This window comes from Neophocaena asiaeorientalis, unplaced genomic scaffold, assembly GCF_003031525.2.
Source record: "Neophocaena asiaeorientalis asiaeorientalis breed wild unplaced genomic scaffold, Neophocaena_asiaeorientalis_V1.1 scaffold82, whole genome shotgun sequence".
In the NCBI taxonomy this organism is placed as follows: domain Eukaryota; kingdom Metazoa; phylum Chordata; class Mammalia; order Artiodactyla; family Phocoenidae; genus Neophocaena; species Neophocaena asiaeorientalis.
Window position 1 is genome coordinate 10,047,232 of NW_020173068.1, and position 16,532 is coordinate 10,063,763.

The 16,532-nt window shown below is 40.2% G+C and overlaps 1 protein-coding gene across 3 annotated transcripts in view; it reads left to right on the forward strand.

Annotated features, from left to right (window-relative positions):
* Positions 1 to 16,532, forward strand: part of DHX35 (DEAH-box helicase 35) — a 68,608-nt gene that overhangs the window by 13,020 nt on the left and 39,056 nt on the right. For all 3 annotated transcript variants that reach the window (XM_024743211.1, XM_024743212.1, XM_024743210.1), the window contains exons 4-8: positions 3,226 to 3,303; positions 9,129 to 9,233; positions 10,652 to 10,713; positions 11,521 to 11,590; positions 13,496 to 13,555. In XM_024743211.1, coding sequence (XP_024598979.1) covers positions 3,226 to 3,303; positions 9,129 to 9,233; positions 10,652 to 10,713; positions 11,521 to 11,590; positions 13,496 to 13,555 — 375 coding nt within the window. The remainder of the gene's footprint in view (positions 1 to 3,225; positions 3,304 to 9,128; positions 9,234 to 10,651; positions 10,714 to 11,520; positions 11,591 to 13,495; positions 13,556 to 16,532) is intronic.

Consider the following 16,532-nt stretch of genomic DNA (forward strand, 5'->3'; position numbering starts at 1 on the left):
ACACGGGCCTCTCACTGCTGTGGCCTCTCCCGTTGCAGAGCACAGGCTCTGGACGCGCAGGCTCACCAGCCAGGGCTCACGGGCCCAGCCGCTCCGCAGCATGTGGGATCTTCCCGGACCGGGGCACGAACCCGTGTCCCCTGCATCGGCAGGCGGACTCTCAACCACTGCGCCACCAGGGAAGCCACATCACTGACTCTTGATGTCAACACTATACCTGCTTTTGCAGCATCTTTAAATTTTCACCTGTAAGCAACCATAAGCAGGCAGAAGTCTAAATCCCAGGTGTATTGAGAGACTGGCTTCATGGACAGATTTTTTATTGTGCAAACTGTTTTTCTTTCCCCTAGCACTAGTACTGCGACATTGACTATGAGAGTGTGTGTGTTTCATTTTGGATGGTAGAACTGTGTCCTGGTTATTTGGCTTTGGTTTGCTGAGCTTGAATCCTAGCTCTTCGATTTTTACCTGTGTCCTGGGACAAGGCATATATGACCTCTTGGTTTCCTTATCTCGAAATTGCTGATGATGCTGTTACCTTCCGCACTGGCTTTGTTGTGAGGATTAAATGGGGTTATGCATACCAGACAGTTCCTGGCACTTAGTGATGTACTCGGTGAATCTTAGCCATTATTCTTGTAGTTCTCTTTCTGAATTTGTGTTGATTGGGGTGGTTGGTAGTGTTTTGTGTATGTATTCAGTGCAAGAGAGAAATTTCACAGTTTTGATAGCAAAACCCCTACATTATCTAAAACACTCTGTTCCTTACAGGCATTTTTAAAATTATTATTTTTAGCTAATTTTAGACTAACAGGAAAGTTGCAAAAATAATACAGAATTCCCTTAGACCCCTTACCCCACTTCCCTTACTACAGTAATCAAAAGCAGGACAGTAACAATACCAGTAATCAGACTACAGATCTTATCAAAGCTTATCAGTTTCCCCACCAAAGTTCCTTCTCAGAAGATCCAGGATCCTTCTCCCTGGTCTCCTCCAGTCTATGAAAGTTCCCCATTCTTTCTTCATCTTTTATGACCTTGACACTTTTGAAGAGTACCAGGCATTTATTTTATAGAATGTCCCTCAGTTTGGGTTCGTGTGACGTTTTCTCATGACTAGAATGAGCTGATGCATTTTTGGCAAGAATCCCATAGAAATGATGTGTCCTTCTTAGTGTATTGTATCAAGAGGGTTGACATGGTGGTCTTACCACTGGTGAGGATAATTGGATCACTTTGTTAAGGTGCCAGGTTTCATCTGTAAAGTACTGTCTTTCCCTTTGTAGTTGATAAATATCTTGGAGGAGATATTTTTAGACTGCAAATAATCTGCTTTTCAAACTATCACCTACTAATTTTAGCATCCCTCCATAGATCTTGTCTGCAGCAGTTACTCAGGTGTTTCCCTAATGAAGGATTTTCTCTATTCCTATTTCCTTTTACATTTATTAAATGGAATCTTCTGTAAGGAAGAACTGTTCTTTCTCCCTCACTTATTTATTTATTCAATTATTTATGTGTATCGGTATGGATTCATGGATATTTATTTTATTCTATGGGTTGAAATCCAATACTACCATTATTTTGTTGGTCAGAATGGTCCAGCTTTGGTCATTAGGAACTCCTTCAGTTTGGCTCCTGTGTTCTTTCTAAAAGCCTCCATTCATTTTTTTTGAACACTTCCTTTACTTTCTAATAACACAGACTGTGTCAGGCTTGTCTTATGTTTTTCCTTTACTAGGCTTGGGATCAACCGCTTCTCCAAGGAGCCCTGGTTCCTTTTATTGGAGAATGGTGTTTAAAAATCAAGATTTGGGTGCTAGGGTGCTCATTGTTACTGAGGTGTCATTGCTATAAGTCTCAGTGGGCAGATTTAGGAAATATATATGAATAATAAATCCCTACATAATCCCACTTATATATCTGTATCAATCTGTATATATATTAAAAAACATGAATTTATGCTGATACTTCATTGATTCCAATCCCACATCATAGGGCTCATCTAAAGGACCCATAAAATAGCTTCAGAATTCCTAACCCATACCCCTAACATTTACTAAGTAGATTACAGCATTAGGTACAGTTCTTTCCATCTCTGGCCTTCAGTCAAGATACTGTTTTCAGTTACTTAGGTTGGTTCTTTTCTTCTCCACCCCCTTCACTGTGATCAGTTATTCATTTGTAATACAGAAAGGGTCATTTGATAGGTTTGCATTTCTTTTGGTTTCCCTCCACATCCTGGTTAGTTTTGTGTATTTATTTGGGTACTTGAAGAGTACGTGCAACATGATTGTGGTTCTGAGAGTCAGAGCTACACAAAAAGCTCTACTCAAAGCATTGCCCCTCCCTCTTATCCCTGCTGCCATGTTTTCATTCCTCCCTTTTTCCACCCCTTTTCTACCAATCCTCCGTAGTCAACCATTCTCTTTAGTTTCTAGTTTGTCCTTCCTTTATTTCTTGTGAACAAATGAGCAGATACATGTATGTAACAGCATTTTAAATCTTTTTCTATTATAGAAGTAATATATATTGATTGTAAAACAATTTAGACATTATGGAAACAGGTAACTCTGATAACCCCTGTTATCCATTTTGGATTTTAAAAAGCATATAATCAAATAAATACATAAGAAATTAGTATATGTGGAAAATAAATACAGAAATAAATCAGATAATATAATCAAATTTAATGTATACTAATAAAATCTAATGGGATATATACATGTATATAAAGTCTGATTTTTTTTTTTGCAATAACAAATGTTGTTTTATTGGTCTTGTTTAAAAAATCTAATTATATTTATTTACTCTGACTAAAATATTTTGTATGGTTGATATTTATTGAATTGTCTCTGTGTGTACTTTAAAATTCTTTGTTCTACAGATTTAGCACTGTTCTGAGTGACCCATGGATGGTTTTTTTATTCCTTGAGACAGCTGTAGTACGGGGAAATTTTGTAAGACTGGGGAGTCAGAATGTTGAATTTATGCCTTAGTTCTTCTGATTATCACCTCTCTTGTGAACTTAATTAAGCACATGACCTAACATTTCAAAACCTCAGATGCCTCATTTGCAAAATAGTTTTTTAAATCTCTGCTGGGAGAAGAACCATCTGTTAATTCTTTTCTCAGTGATTTTAACATAATCCAGGGTCATCTTGGGGGAGATTGTTTCTGGAGAAGTGGTGTCGGGTGTATACTGAAATGTGATTTTATTTGTAGTACCTCGCAGAAGCTGGCTGGACAGCCGAAGGAAGAGTGGTGGGAGTGACCCAGCCCCGAAGAGTGGCTGCTGTTACAGTGAGTTTCTCTTTTGTTGTAAAGACTCTGTTTGTGTCTTCTATTTCAATAACTTTTCCCTTGTTTCTTAAAAGCTGCAAATGAATATGATTTACAGCTCCTCAAGAATTTAATTCTTCACTTGAAAAAGAACTATGATTATTTTTGTAAAATTGATACCTGTACATTATGAATTTTTATGTAGTAATAAAGTACAGAAGTCAAAACAAAAAAAGTGATTAAAAAAAAAAAAACCAAAACCCAAATCTCACCACCCAGCAAAAACAGTTTGAACATTTGTGAACATCATTTCAAGTTTCTCTTTTATGTTCACATAAAAATGAATGGTTGGCTGGATGGATAGAAATGATTTTATAAAAATGGGTTCAAAGGGCTTCCCTGGTGGCGCAGTGGTTGAGAGTCTGCCTGCCGATGCAGGGGACACGGGTTCGTGCCCCAGTCCGGGAAGATCCCACATGCCGCGGAGCGGCTGGGCCCGTGAGCCATGGCCGCTGAGCCTGCGCGTCCGGAGCCTGTGCTCCGCAACGGAAGAGGCCACAACAGTGAGAGGCCCGCTTACTGCAAAAAAAAAAAAAAAAAAATGGGTTCATAGCCATATATTTGCTTTTGTTGAATTTAACAAAAGAGGAAACTTCAGTGAAATAGGAGTAATTACTGAACTTCGGATAAATAATTTTTCACTACAAGAGAATTTATTAAAGCTTGAAAACTAAGAAAAAGGATTACAAAAAGCTTTAGGGTGTTACTCATTTTTGGAACTATGTTATAGGTAGTTGCCTATCACAAGAGTAAATTAGCACACTGATTCTTTCTACCGTTCCTCCCTCCATTTGTGATAAATGCAGTGCTATAATTTTTATTTCAAGATTTATAAATATTCTTTTCTGTAATCATAACTCCCACAGGTATTTAACTTTAATTCTAGTTTAATAATCACTAATAATTTTCCAAGGTTTTGCCAACTTTGAATTGCTCATTTCACTTTATTTCTTGATTGGCTGAATTTTACATGCCTGAGAATGTTTGATTGTGGTCTTTGTTGATATAAAATTCTTGATTCATCCTCTCTAGGAGCTGTGCAGACACTGCTCCACTGTCTTTTGGCCTGGAGGATCACTGTATAGAAATAGTCTGAGGTCCAGTGGAGTTTTTCCACTCCCTATCTTCCTGGCCTGCTTTTTCTGCTTGAATGCTTGTAACATGCTTGTTTTTGTACCAGGATATGTCTTGATGCTGATTGTTCTGTCTCATTTTTTATTAAATGTGGAAGAACTTTTAATCTTCAGGCTCAATCTCGTTATATCAGGCGAGTTTTCATCCATTATTTCTTGGCACACTTTTCTGTTCCATTTATTTTTTTCTCTTTTCTAAGAGCACCAATTAAGTGTATATTAGATCCCCTTTGTCTCTTTTTGGTATTTAGCACCCTCTCTGGAATCATCTATTTTCCAGTTTGTTTTGTGATATTTCTTCAAGCCTGTCCACAATGTTCACGATTGTTTTTAGTCAAATTTATTCTATTTTGATTCCTTTGTAACTTTATCTGGGTCTCATAATCACTTCTTTGAATGCTTTTTTGTTTCTTTACTAGCTAGAGAAGTGAATATTTAGAATGGGTGGAGGTATTACAGTACATTACAAATTTTAAAAGCTGATAATACCACAAACATTTTTTAAAAATCCAGAAAATAACATAGTATTTTTATTAAAGTATTTTTATTAATTAGCTGACACATTTCTGTAAATCTTTTTTCCTGCAATTTTTAGCTCTATCCCCACTGACCACCTCTTCACTTGACAACGATTTCCCATTATCTTCCTTCAGAGAGAGTAGAGCAGTATTTTAATGTTTCTCTAGCATGGGTGATTTAGATTTGCTTTTTATTATTGGTACTGTGGAGAACCTCCTTTGGCTTTGTAGCATTTGTAGCATTGTGTAAATTTGGGGGACTATTCTCATATTTGGGAAAAGCCTCTCTGTAACTTCTTGCATGTTCAGGCTGTGAGATTTGGGGGATGTCCACAGATTGGTTTCTGACCTGTACATTTGAGACCTTGTTTCTCCTCAACTGTGCTTTGACTTTGTCTCTCCTTTAAGTTGTTTTAGCTTAAGCTTGTGATTTCTTTGAAACTGGATTTCTTTGGCTGAATTCTACTTCTGTTTCTTTGGGTAATACTTTTGCAATTTCCTTTTTAAACTGCTTTTTTGCTCATGTTCCCTTCTTTCCTTCTTTCTTAGTTGGCTTTAATGCAGTGGGCTGTGTTGGTATTTTTATGATAAGTGCTTATCTTTGAGTGGGCTCATTTGCTAGCTGCAGAATTGTGAGGTTGTTCTGGTCTGGCCTCTCACCAAATCTCTTATTGTCCTTTGCTGGTGGAGGATGAGGATGAGAATGCGGTCCAGCACTCCTTAGTGATTTGAGAGGTCTGTTGCAGCTCATGATAAGATTCTTTGGGCTCTCTGATTTGGGATTGATACTTGCTATTGGATTGCCTGCCTTCTCCTTCAACTCCCCCTCTGTGATTCTTTGCTGTCAAAGTTGGCTCTCCACTGAGACATTTCCTGTGTCTCCTGGGTCTGGACACACTACTGCTTCTTGTCTTCCTAATACAAGGCTTGTCAGCTCTGCCTTTTAAGGAGGTGACACATTAAGGAAGCCAGCAGCCTGCTCTGGTTGTGAGGAGGCCTGGGCCTCTCTTCTAGATTCAGACCTCACAGTATTTGGCAACTGTGTTTCCTAGTTTATTATTTGGGCTTGTGCCAGTTTCCTTCTTTCATTGGAGATGCAGGTTTTGGTTGATAATATGTTTTATTTATTTATTTTTTTGTTTTAAATTAGCTCTGAGAGGGAAATAGGGGCAAAGATGCCTTTATTTTGCCACCTCTACCTGGACAAGAAGTTAATTCTATTTCCTTGAGATATTTTTACTCCTTATTGAGTTTTAATTATTGTGTAATTCTTTTTCCCCAAAGTTCACTTTAATTGTCTTCAAAGTTAGACATTATTGATAAACATTTCCCAAGTCTTCTGTGTGTGTAAAAATGGAGATAACAGTTGGGCAACTAGATTGCAATGTTAGACATAACCTTTTATGTCATGAAAGATGATTCACTTACTTAAAACATTTGAACAATTTTTTCTGTTTGTGGTTTTGAATCCCAGCTCTTAATCAATTTGCATTTTTCCTCCAAATTTGTAGTCATGGATAATTTCCATGAAATCACATGCTTTCTCTTAAAGAACAAAGAGTATATAAATTAGCTGTGTAGTATTAATAGAGCTGGCCAGTTTGAAATGCTGCATCTCAGAAAGTACTTTGTGTGCAGACTAAAATCTGAAAACAGTCTCAGAGCCTCAGAACAGATTACACAAGCCATTGCCTGATCTCTGCGAGAGGCAGTTCCTTAATGAGTATGTTCACTGGACTCACATAGTCTGGGTTTGACCTCACGACCAGGCCCTGCCTTGGTATATGATTCAGGACAAGCTCTAAGCCTGTCTTATTTCAGTTTCTTTCTTTGTAAAAAAGAGGGTCTATTGCCCACCTCACGGACTGTGTACATGTTTAATGAGATAAAATTTGTGAAAGCTTGGAGCACAGCACCTGCACCTAGGAGGTGCTCAGTGATTGGTGACTGGTTTTCCTTTTGACCTCCTTTTCCTATATCTGTTTCTATTAAAAAGATATGTTTATCCAGTCTAATTGAAGAGGTTATTGGGACTAGAACTTAAACAGTAGAGGTAAAAATCTATTAAAGAGCCAACAGAGTATGGCCATGCAAATGTCCAGTGGTGTGATCATACATGATAAAATTTCTGAAAAGGAATTTGAAGTTAAAATCCATTTTGTAGCAAATGTATACGAATAGTGAAATAATAAGAATAAATATGTTTGGCTTCATAAAATGATTATATTTTTACGGAGAGGTTGGTTCATTTATGCTCATTCTTTTTGTTTTTCTTTCTTTCTTTTTTTTTTTTTTTTTTTTTTGCGGTACGCGGGCCTCTCACTGTTGTGGCCTCTCCCGTTGCGGAGCACAGGCTCCGGATGTGCAGGCCCAGCAGCCATGGCTCACAGGCCCAGCCACTCCGCGCCATGTGGGATCTTCCCGGACTGGGGCACGAACCTGTGTCCCCTGCATTGGCAGGCGGACTCTCAACCACTGCGCCACCAGGGACGACCCTATGCTCATTCTTATGAGCTGGTTTTGCCCATAAGCTCCAGTATCTCTATGCACACATTCGCTGTTTGTACCATTTTTCAAGATTTATAGTTTAATGTTCTGTAGGGTTGAAATTGAAACAATAACAAAACTGTCCCTGTGAAACCCTGGTTATTAGGAGCTATAACCTCCAGAGGTAGAGCAGTGTAGGATGAATTTCCGGTTTCATAAGATGTTTTGAAAGACTACATGGTGTACATCAGCTGCTCGATGACTGATTCTGTCTTGGCCTCTTAGATCTGTAATTTCAAGTCATCTGGCAGAACCACTTCTGATCCTCATCTGCTCTTCAGTTTCTTAAACACCAATGGTCAGATAACGCCCGGTGTGCTAGGCTCGCAGAGCTGCGTGCAGGGAGCCTCTGGGCTCCAGAGCCTGGGGCTGCTGTGGCCCTATGGCTGTAGCTGAAAGCTCTGCCTCAGGACACCTCCTGTGTCAGCTCATGTTCCAAACTCAGGATGCAGGGACTACATGGGAGGTTGCCTTGCCTGTGAAAGGAGGAGACGACATGCATGGGGGTTGGTTGGTGGGTGGGGACCCCAGGAAACTTCTGTAATTTTGTTTCCCTTTGGTTCTTTGTTAGTTAGATAGTTTACATAATGAGCATTAAACTCTCTTTTCTTTCAAGGTAAACTAAGTTATAAGCATTATTGTTCTTCCACTTTTATGTTTATTCAGTATTTCAGATATTTTCTATTAATAAGCTAATAGCCTTTGAATGGCCTTCTGGAGTAGTAGGAGATCTTGTGGTTGGATTCTTTTTTCTCTTTCCTACCCTCACCTTTTATTTGTCATCTATTGGTAGGTGAAAAATATATCTGTAGTTTATGGTCTTCATAATACATTATGTATTTTGTTTTCTACTTTACTTTATTATGTTAACTTGAATCCTTTGTTAATCTTCTCATCTGCCTTTTGAAAAGTTTTCAACCTGCATTCTTGTCTCTATTTCCCCTTGTAATAGTTTTGGTAACTGGGACACTGTTGCAGATTGTTTTAGATTATCTTGCTCTGGAAACGTTATTCTTTCGCTTCCAAAGAGAAATGAACATGGCCAAGTATTGAATTTGATCGTTCTTGTTCCCTTGCCTTCATGGTCCAGTGGAAGTTGTTTTATTTCAAGGCGTAAAGACATGGAAATTTGTCCCTAGTTGGTGTGCTAAAGAAAGCTTTAGGAATAGGGTGAATCTTGAAATTTCTTTTTCCCTTTTTGCTTCACCCACCAGGAAATCTAGAGCTGAATTTGTGGCTCAACTTAAATAACTTAGGCATATCTGTGTTTTAAAAATTTTCTCATTGACGTTGATCTTTTGAATTTTGTCTGTAATTTCTTTGATCCTGATCTGTAACATATTTACATGATTCCATTTTTATTCTTATAAGTTGCCTCAAGTCAATTATAGAATGAGGTGAGATACATAAAGTTGATAGCTGCAAAGCTTATCACACTAGTTTTCTAATAACCTGCCCCTTCTCTTCTCATTTCCCACTGTGTTCAACATATTATTTAAAAAATAAGTGACCTTTAGATTTTCCGTAGTGTGTGCTCTGGGCAGTAATTTCTGTGTCTCTATTTTCAGCATGATCTTTCTTCCCAAAGGTTGCAGGGAGAGTGGCTGAGGAAAGGGGTGCGGTGCTGGGCCACGAGGTGGGCTACTGCATCCGCTTTGACGACTGCACCAACCCACTGGCTACAAGAATTAAGGTGAGCTGCAGAGCTGCTTTTCCTATTGTGAATAAGGAAGATTCTTTGCGGGGAGATAAAAACATACAGCCATCGCTGCTGACTGAGGCACTGATACTGTGGCAGAAAGTGTATGAGAGCATCCTGGCCCTCCGGGAAGTTAGTCTGCTGGGAGGTGCAGAGCACTTTCCGAGTCCTTGCGTTTTAGCCCAGAAAGGACCTTGGAAGTAGAGCTAAGCCCTTGGTTCTCCAGATGAAGAGATTGAGGACCTGGGAGGTTGAATGACCTACCTGACATTACGTGTGCATTGGTGATGGAACCAGAACTCAAAACTGACCTTTCTCATGTTTGTTTTATTGTTTTCCCACCAATCCACATAGCTCACTAAATATAGAAACTTACCCATAAAAGACTTAAAAACAGGAATAAATATTGGGTGGGCCGAAAGGTTGTTCGTTTTTTTCCGTAAGATGGCTCTAGTAGCACTTAGTTGTCTTTAACTTCATTCGAGACAATTTTGATAAATTGTATGTGACAGCTGTCATAATCAGCGTGCGTTAAAAAGACATCAAAATTGGTGAATTTTTGTGTAGCCATTTTAATATTGAAGATGGAAGAAAAAAAGCAGCACTTTCGGCGTTTTATGCTTTATTATTTCAAGAAAGGTAAAAACGTTAAAAAAAAGATTTGTGCGAACTGTTTTGGGGTGAGAATAACAGCATCTAGTTGCTACTGCATTTTTCTGAAGCATTTTATAAACATTCATTAAGCTTAAATGATAATAGCTGCCATTCTTGAGCTCTCTCTGTGTGCTAGGGCCTGTGCTAAGCACTGGACATATACTATCTCACTCAATTCTCACAGTAACCCTGTGAGGTGGATTCTTTATTCTCTCCATTTTACAAATGAGGAATCAGGCTCAGAGAGGGTAAGTAACATGCCCAAGGTTCACACAGCTAATGAGATGTAGAGCCGAGATTGGAACTCCCAGCAGCCTGACAACGATAGCTTGTGTTCCTAACCACAACCCCATCTAGCCTCCCTAAAATAATATCAGATGAAGTTGAGGTTAATAACCTCAAGAGCTGCAAGTCTGTGGTCTTTGGGGATGTTGTAGGAACGGTGATCTCAGACTCACAGCATCCCCCTGGGCAGACACAGGTTTGTCTTCACTGCCTGTTCATCAGCAGCAGTGCCAGTGGTACAGGCTCAGAGCATGAAATTCTGCTAAAAGATTTGCAAGCCCCAGCTGAGGATCCCATCTTCGAAATCTTGTTTGTGAACCATTCCATTGCTTGATAACCAAAATGTTGGGGCATTTTCTCACAGTCCTTGGTGGGAATTGTCTTGTACACACACTGGTGATGAGGTTGTATGTGTTTTAGTCGTACTTGAACTTTTTGAATTATTTCTAAACGTTTGTGTTTCTGTGTTTTAGTTTCTGACCGATGGAATGCTGGTCAGGGAAATGATGGTTGATCCATTGTTAACAAAATACAGGTAAATGTGTTTTTCCTGTGATAAGTTTCCTAAAGTTTCAAAAGTACACAAGTAGATTGAGAAGCATTTGTGTTACTAGATGGGATTCGCGACCATGCTCAGCTTTCCCAAAGCTTTTCTCCTTACTTTGGCTGTTACCACCTTTGATGTTCTTTTCAGAATTTACAGTCAAAACTGGGCTCCTTAAAATCCCTGTCGTTATTTGAACAGTCTGTTGACTTGTTTTGATCTTGCTGGAGGCACAGCACAGAGCCTGGCAGCATTTTGTCGAATGTAATGTGCACAGTCCAAATAATTATTTAGACGTTCCCTTTCCTTGTGTGTCTGTCCATTGCTCATGGCGTTAAAGTGGTCCTACTCAGGCTCTGTGGTATTCTGGGAAAGGATATCACATTTGACCCACTGGTACACACGTGGCACAGCTGAGACCGTGTGCCTCTTCCTGCTGTTTTCTGCAGTTTAACAGCCTTGGGTGGGTGGGCTGTGTCCCGATTTTTATGTGCTCTGTGGGGTTACATGTTATATTGGAATTTAAAATCATGTATTAGATCCTGTTGGAATCCAGCGTGGGTGGTAATACTCTTTAGAAGTAGCAAAAAATACACCATTTTCTTCACCAAGATATGTTGATGTCACCATTTTTATTAGCTTAAGAGTTACCTCCTTGTCAAAGAGGAGTTACTTAGCGTTACTTTTGCTACAAGGTGATCGCATGGGGGCTAAATACCCAGCAGTCCCTTTGATGGTCTGGATGGGCTTGTGCAGTGGTTGGTTTGATGCTTACTGAGATTGTCCCTCTGATTCTAGTGCCATCATGCTGGATGAAGCCCACGAGAGGACCTTGTACACCGACATTGCCATTGGCCTGCTGAAAAAGGTATAGCTTTGCTTTTGTTTTTGTTTTGTTTGTTGTTTGATTAGGAAAGTCATTGTAGCAATTTAGAAAATCCAACAAAATACGGAGGAAAAAAATGAAAATCATCTGTCATCCTGTTCATTCAGAAACAGTCACTGGTAGAATGTTGGTATGTTTCCTTCTCTTTTTTTCTTTGTGCATCTTTTTGTGTGTGTACATGCGTCTGTTTTGGCAAAGTGGGGATTGGATTGTATGTTCTAAGTTGTCTCGCATATTTTTCTTAACATTACATCAAGATCATTTTCCTGTGTGATTAAATATTCTGTGAAGACATTATTTTTAGTGGCTACATAATCATGTCTCTATCATAAAGTATTTGACTCATCCGTTACTGTTAGGCAATTATATGGCTCCCAGGTTTGAAGTTATTTTAAATAATGTTGCAAGGAGCACCCTTGTAGTTAGATATGTTGCATTTCTGTTCCTTTTCATTCTTTCGCTATTTATTATAAAAGATTTCAGGCATACCCCAGGGTAGAGAGAAGGATTTAATGACCCCCATGTGCCCATCATCTTGGCTTCAACAGTTATAGCTCACAGCCAATTTTGTTTCAACCTTACCTGCATCCTCTCCTCCCTTCCTGTATTTTCTGGTTGTTTTCTTTGGACAAATTCCCAATCACAGGAGTCTAGAAAGAGGTGATAGAGCATGGACTCTGGCTTCAAATCTGACCCTGCTGAGTTTACTCATCTCTAAAATGGGACAGATACAAGTTTCTCTCTCTGCTGGTTTACTTTCCTATCTGATAGCCACTAGCCACCTTAGGTTTTAATTAGTTGAAATAGAATAAAATAAAAAATTCAATCCTTTAGTCACACTGGCTATATTCCAAGGGCTCTGTAGCCACATGTAGCTAGTGGCTACTGCATTGGGCAGAACCTCTCTGTCTTTGAAGAGTGTTCTCTTAGCGCTGCCCTATGACATAATTTGTTGTCAGGCTAAACTTAGAAAATGTAAAATTATTAGGATGGTGCCTGACACAGGGCCATAAATAGACTATGAGGTAACTTTCCCATTGGGAGGGTGTCCACAACTGGGTGAGGGGAAGGTGGGCTGGATTTCAGAGGCCCCTAGCCTCTTCATGCAGTGTATATACTATACAGCTGTACTCAGAGACCCTGGAATAGCACATAATTTAGTATATGCTAGTTGCTGTTGTTATTGTTATTTTCATTATTAATTTATTCTTGGCCAAAGATTTAGACTTTTTGATACTTACGAGAAATTATCCCACCAGGTTATTGCCTTCTGAGGAATGGTATAACAAGGGGGCCTATTTCACTGAATCTTTGCTAACACTGAAAATAAATCTTTGCCCATGTGATGGATGAAAAAATAATCTCATTGTTGTTACACATTTTTGCTATAATTTATTTGATCATTTCTCCTATGCCTCTTGATCATCTGTTTCTTTGAATAACTGTTAGTATCTTTTGTCCATATTTCTACCTTGGTGTTATCATTTATTGTTTGTTTGCTTTTGATGTATTTTTTCATACTTTAACTGTATATACATAGATTCTGACTATCCAGGTGTCAGGAAAAAATGGTTTTACTTCTGGTAAATTCATATTTAGGTTTTAAAGTTCCTGTATACTCTCTATCCATTTTTTTTTTTAGCTTTTTATCTTGGAAAATTTTGTCACTTACACAGTTAGAAAGAATAGTCTAATGAGCCACCTTTTCACCTATGACTTAACAGTTATCAGTTTGTGGTTGGTCTTGTTTCATCTTTAAGCTCCGCCCCCAGGCCCGCAAAAAAGTACACACACTGGATTATTTTGTAATAAATTTCAGATATCAGATTATCTCATCTGTAAGTATCACACTATTATTATTGTCCTTTTTTATGTCTTCTTTTTTAGATTCAGAAAAAGCGAGGGGATCTTCGATTGATTGTGGCTTCAGCCACCTTGGATGCAGAGGTATGAGCATTTCCCCCTCTGGCCCTCTGTCCCTGGTTAGCACTGGGATTGTTGGACATGTCCTTGGGAAGCTACCTGCAGCAAGAGCTTATCTTTGGCAGGATGGCCTACCTTCCTTATGGGGCCATCCGATGTCCTAGATTCCATGTGATCAGAGGAAACTCCTTTTCAGCTTGTGGGTGGAAACTAGCCTGTAGTTAATTGAGTTCACAATTACCTATTTGTCTTGTTTCTCTACATACTATGTTTTCCCCTACACAGGCAATTTCTTTTTATTACTCTAGTTGGAGGCTATATATATTTCTTTTTTTTTTTTTTTTTTTTTTGGGAGGGGAAGCCCTGTATTTCTTGAATTTATGACTTTAGCATTTATACTGGGGGTACAGTTGAAGTTTTCCCTGTACATGTAATAATTTCCGTGCTATAACTTTTTTATGGCTAAGTTTATGTTATTTTTCTTTTTTTAAAAAAATTTTAATTGAAGTATAATTGTTTTACAATGTTGTGTTAATTTCTCTTTTTTAAAGATTTTTAAAAAATAAATTATTTATGTATTTGTTTTGGGCTGCATTGGGTCCTCGCTGCTGCACGTCTAGCCACAGTGAGCAGGGCCCACTCCTCGCTGTGGCGCATGGGCCCCTCACCACGGTGGCCTCCCCCGTTTCAGAGCACAGGCTCCAGGCGTGCAGGTTTCAGTAGTTGTGGCAGGTGGGCTCGGTAGTTGTGGCTCACGGGCTTCAGAGCACAGGCTCAGCAATTGTGGTCCACGGGCCTAGTTGCTCCACAGCACGTGGGATCCTCCTGGACCAGGGCTCGAACCTGTGTCCCCAGCATTGGCCAGCAGATTCCCAACCACTGCGCCACCAGGGAAGCCCCTGTTTTGTTAATTTCTGCTGTACAGCAAAGTGATTCAGTTATACATAAAAATATATATATATTCTTTTTAATATTATTTCCCATTATGGTTTATCATGGGATATTGAATATAGTTCTCTGTGCTATGCAGTAGGTCCTTGTCGTTTATCCATTCTTTTTTTTTTTTAATAAATGTATTTATTTATTTATTTTTGGCTGCACTGGGTCTTCATTGCTGTGCGCGGGCTTTCTCTAGTTGCGGCAAGCAGGGGCTACTCTTCCTTGCAATGTGCGGGCTTCTCATTGTGGTGGCTTCTCTTGTTGTGGAGCACGGGCTCTAGGGCTTCAGTAGTTGTGGCACATGGGCTCAGTAGTTGTGGCTTGCAGGCTCTAGAGCACAGGCTCAGTAGTTGTAGTGCACAGGCTTAGTTGCTCTGCAACATGTGGGATCTTCCCGGACCAGGGCTCGAACCCATGTGCCCTGCATTGGCAGGCGGTGTTTATCCATTCTCTATATAAAAATGTATATCTGCTAACCCCAACCTCCCACTCCATCCCTCCTCAAACCACCACTCCCCCTTATTTTTCTCTTAATGACTAATATTTTAGTCCAGACAGCAGTTCAGTTCAACACATAATTTTGACCACTTGCTACACACACACACACACACACACACACACACACACACAGAAGCACAGTTCTGGCTACAGGTGATTCATACACTCCCTGGAAGCAGACACATAAATAGATATTTGCGGTTCAGTTTGTTCAAGGTGCTGAGACAGCCACGGAGGGGGTGCTCACTCTCTAGTCATCTGGAGGATGTCCAGAAGCTTTCGCGGAGGAGGGACATCCCACCTGGGTTGGAAAGATGCACAGAAGTTCACCAGATGGGCAGGGGTGGGGAAGTGGGGAAGTGCATGCTAAACATGCACAGAACCACAGGGGCATGAAAGCATGTGTTCAAGCGGCTGTGAGTCAAGTATAGGTGGGAGCCATACGTCGCCCGTGGTCCCCTGCGGGGGGTGAGGTGCCCCCCGTCGCCTCTCTGTCTCCTTCCAGCTTCTTCAGTGCTCCTTATACTCCTGCCTCCCCTTTCTGTTCCAGAAAAACCTAAGCTTGCTTCTGTTCTTGGTGGGGGGAACCCTCTTTCTAGACCACTCTGACCCCAGACGTTCTCATGGCTTTGCACTCCTTTCATTCCAGTCTTGATCAGATATTAGCTCCAGAGAGCCTTTCTTGACCACTGTCTAAAACGGTGTCCCTGTCGCTCTCCATTCTCTTACTCTCCTCATTTTTTCTGTTAGCACTTCTCACTAGCTAACATATGCATATCCGGGTGTTTGTTTATTGTATGTCTCCCATCACTAAAATGTAAGCACCATGAAGACTGGGACTCTGACTGTCTTACTCTGTGTTATCCCTTTCATCTAAAACAGTGTCTGGCACAACAGAGCAGGGACTTGGGGTTGAATGAATCTTAGTTGAATGGAAAGCGATGGGAGATTCAAATGGAGAGGCTGGTAGGGGTCAGATGATGGGAGGCCTTACAGGCCACATGAAGGAGGAAGGACTCGCCCTGCTGGTCAGGAGCCCCAGCAGAGTGTGAGACATAGCAGTGACTTGATCGCATTTGGGTTCTAGAAAGATCACTCTGGGTGCTGTGTAGAAGAGATAAGAACAGATGTGGAGATCCCAGTCAGGAGGGCAGTTCTGTAATGCAGCTGAGATGAAAAGGGCCTGGCTCTTGGTATCCCTGTGGCTTCTGGGATGCAGAACAACTTGGAGAAGAAACTCAGCATGGCTGACAGAGATGCCTGCATGTGCCCTGGCTGGTTTCTCAGACCTTCTCACGGGCTGTAGGAGTCTGTTGTCTTAGGTCTGCTCACCATAACTCTTGGGTTAAAGCTCTCTGTTGCCCTCTTTAATAATTCTTATGCCCTTTACCCATGATACTGGCTGGAATGCTATTTTGAAGGCTGCACCTGACCTCATCTCCTGTTATCTCCTCCATGACCAAGTTGCCCAGAACATCTTCTCTATTTTACCCCTTATGTTCATCACCACCCCCCTTTTAAAAATTATTCCCAATAGTTTTTTTTTTTTTTTTTTTTTTTTGGG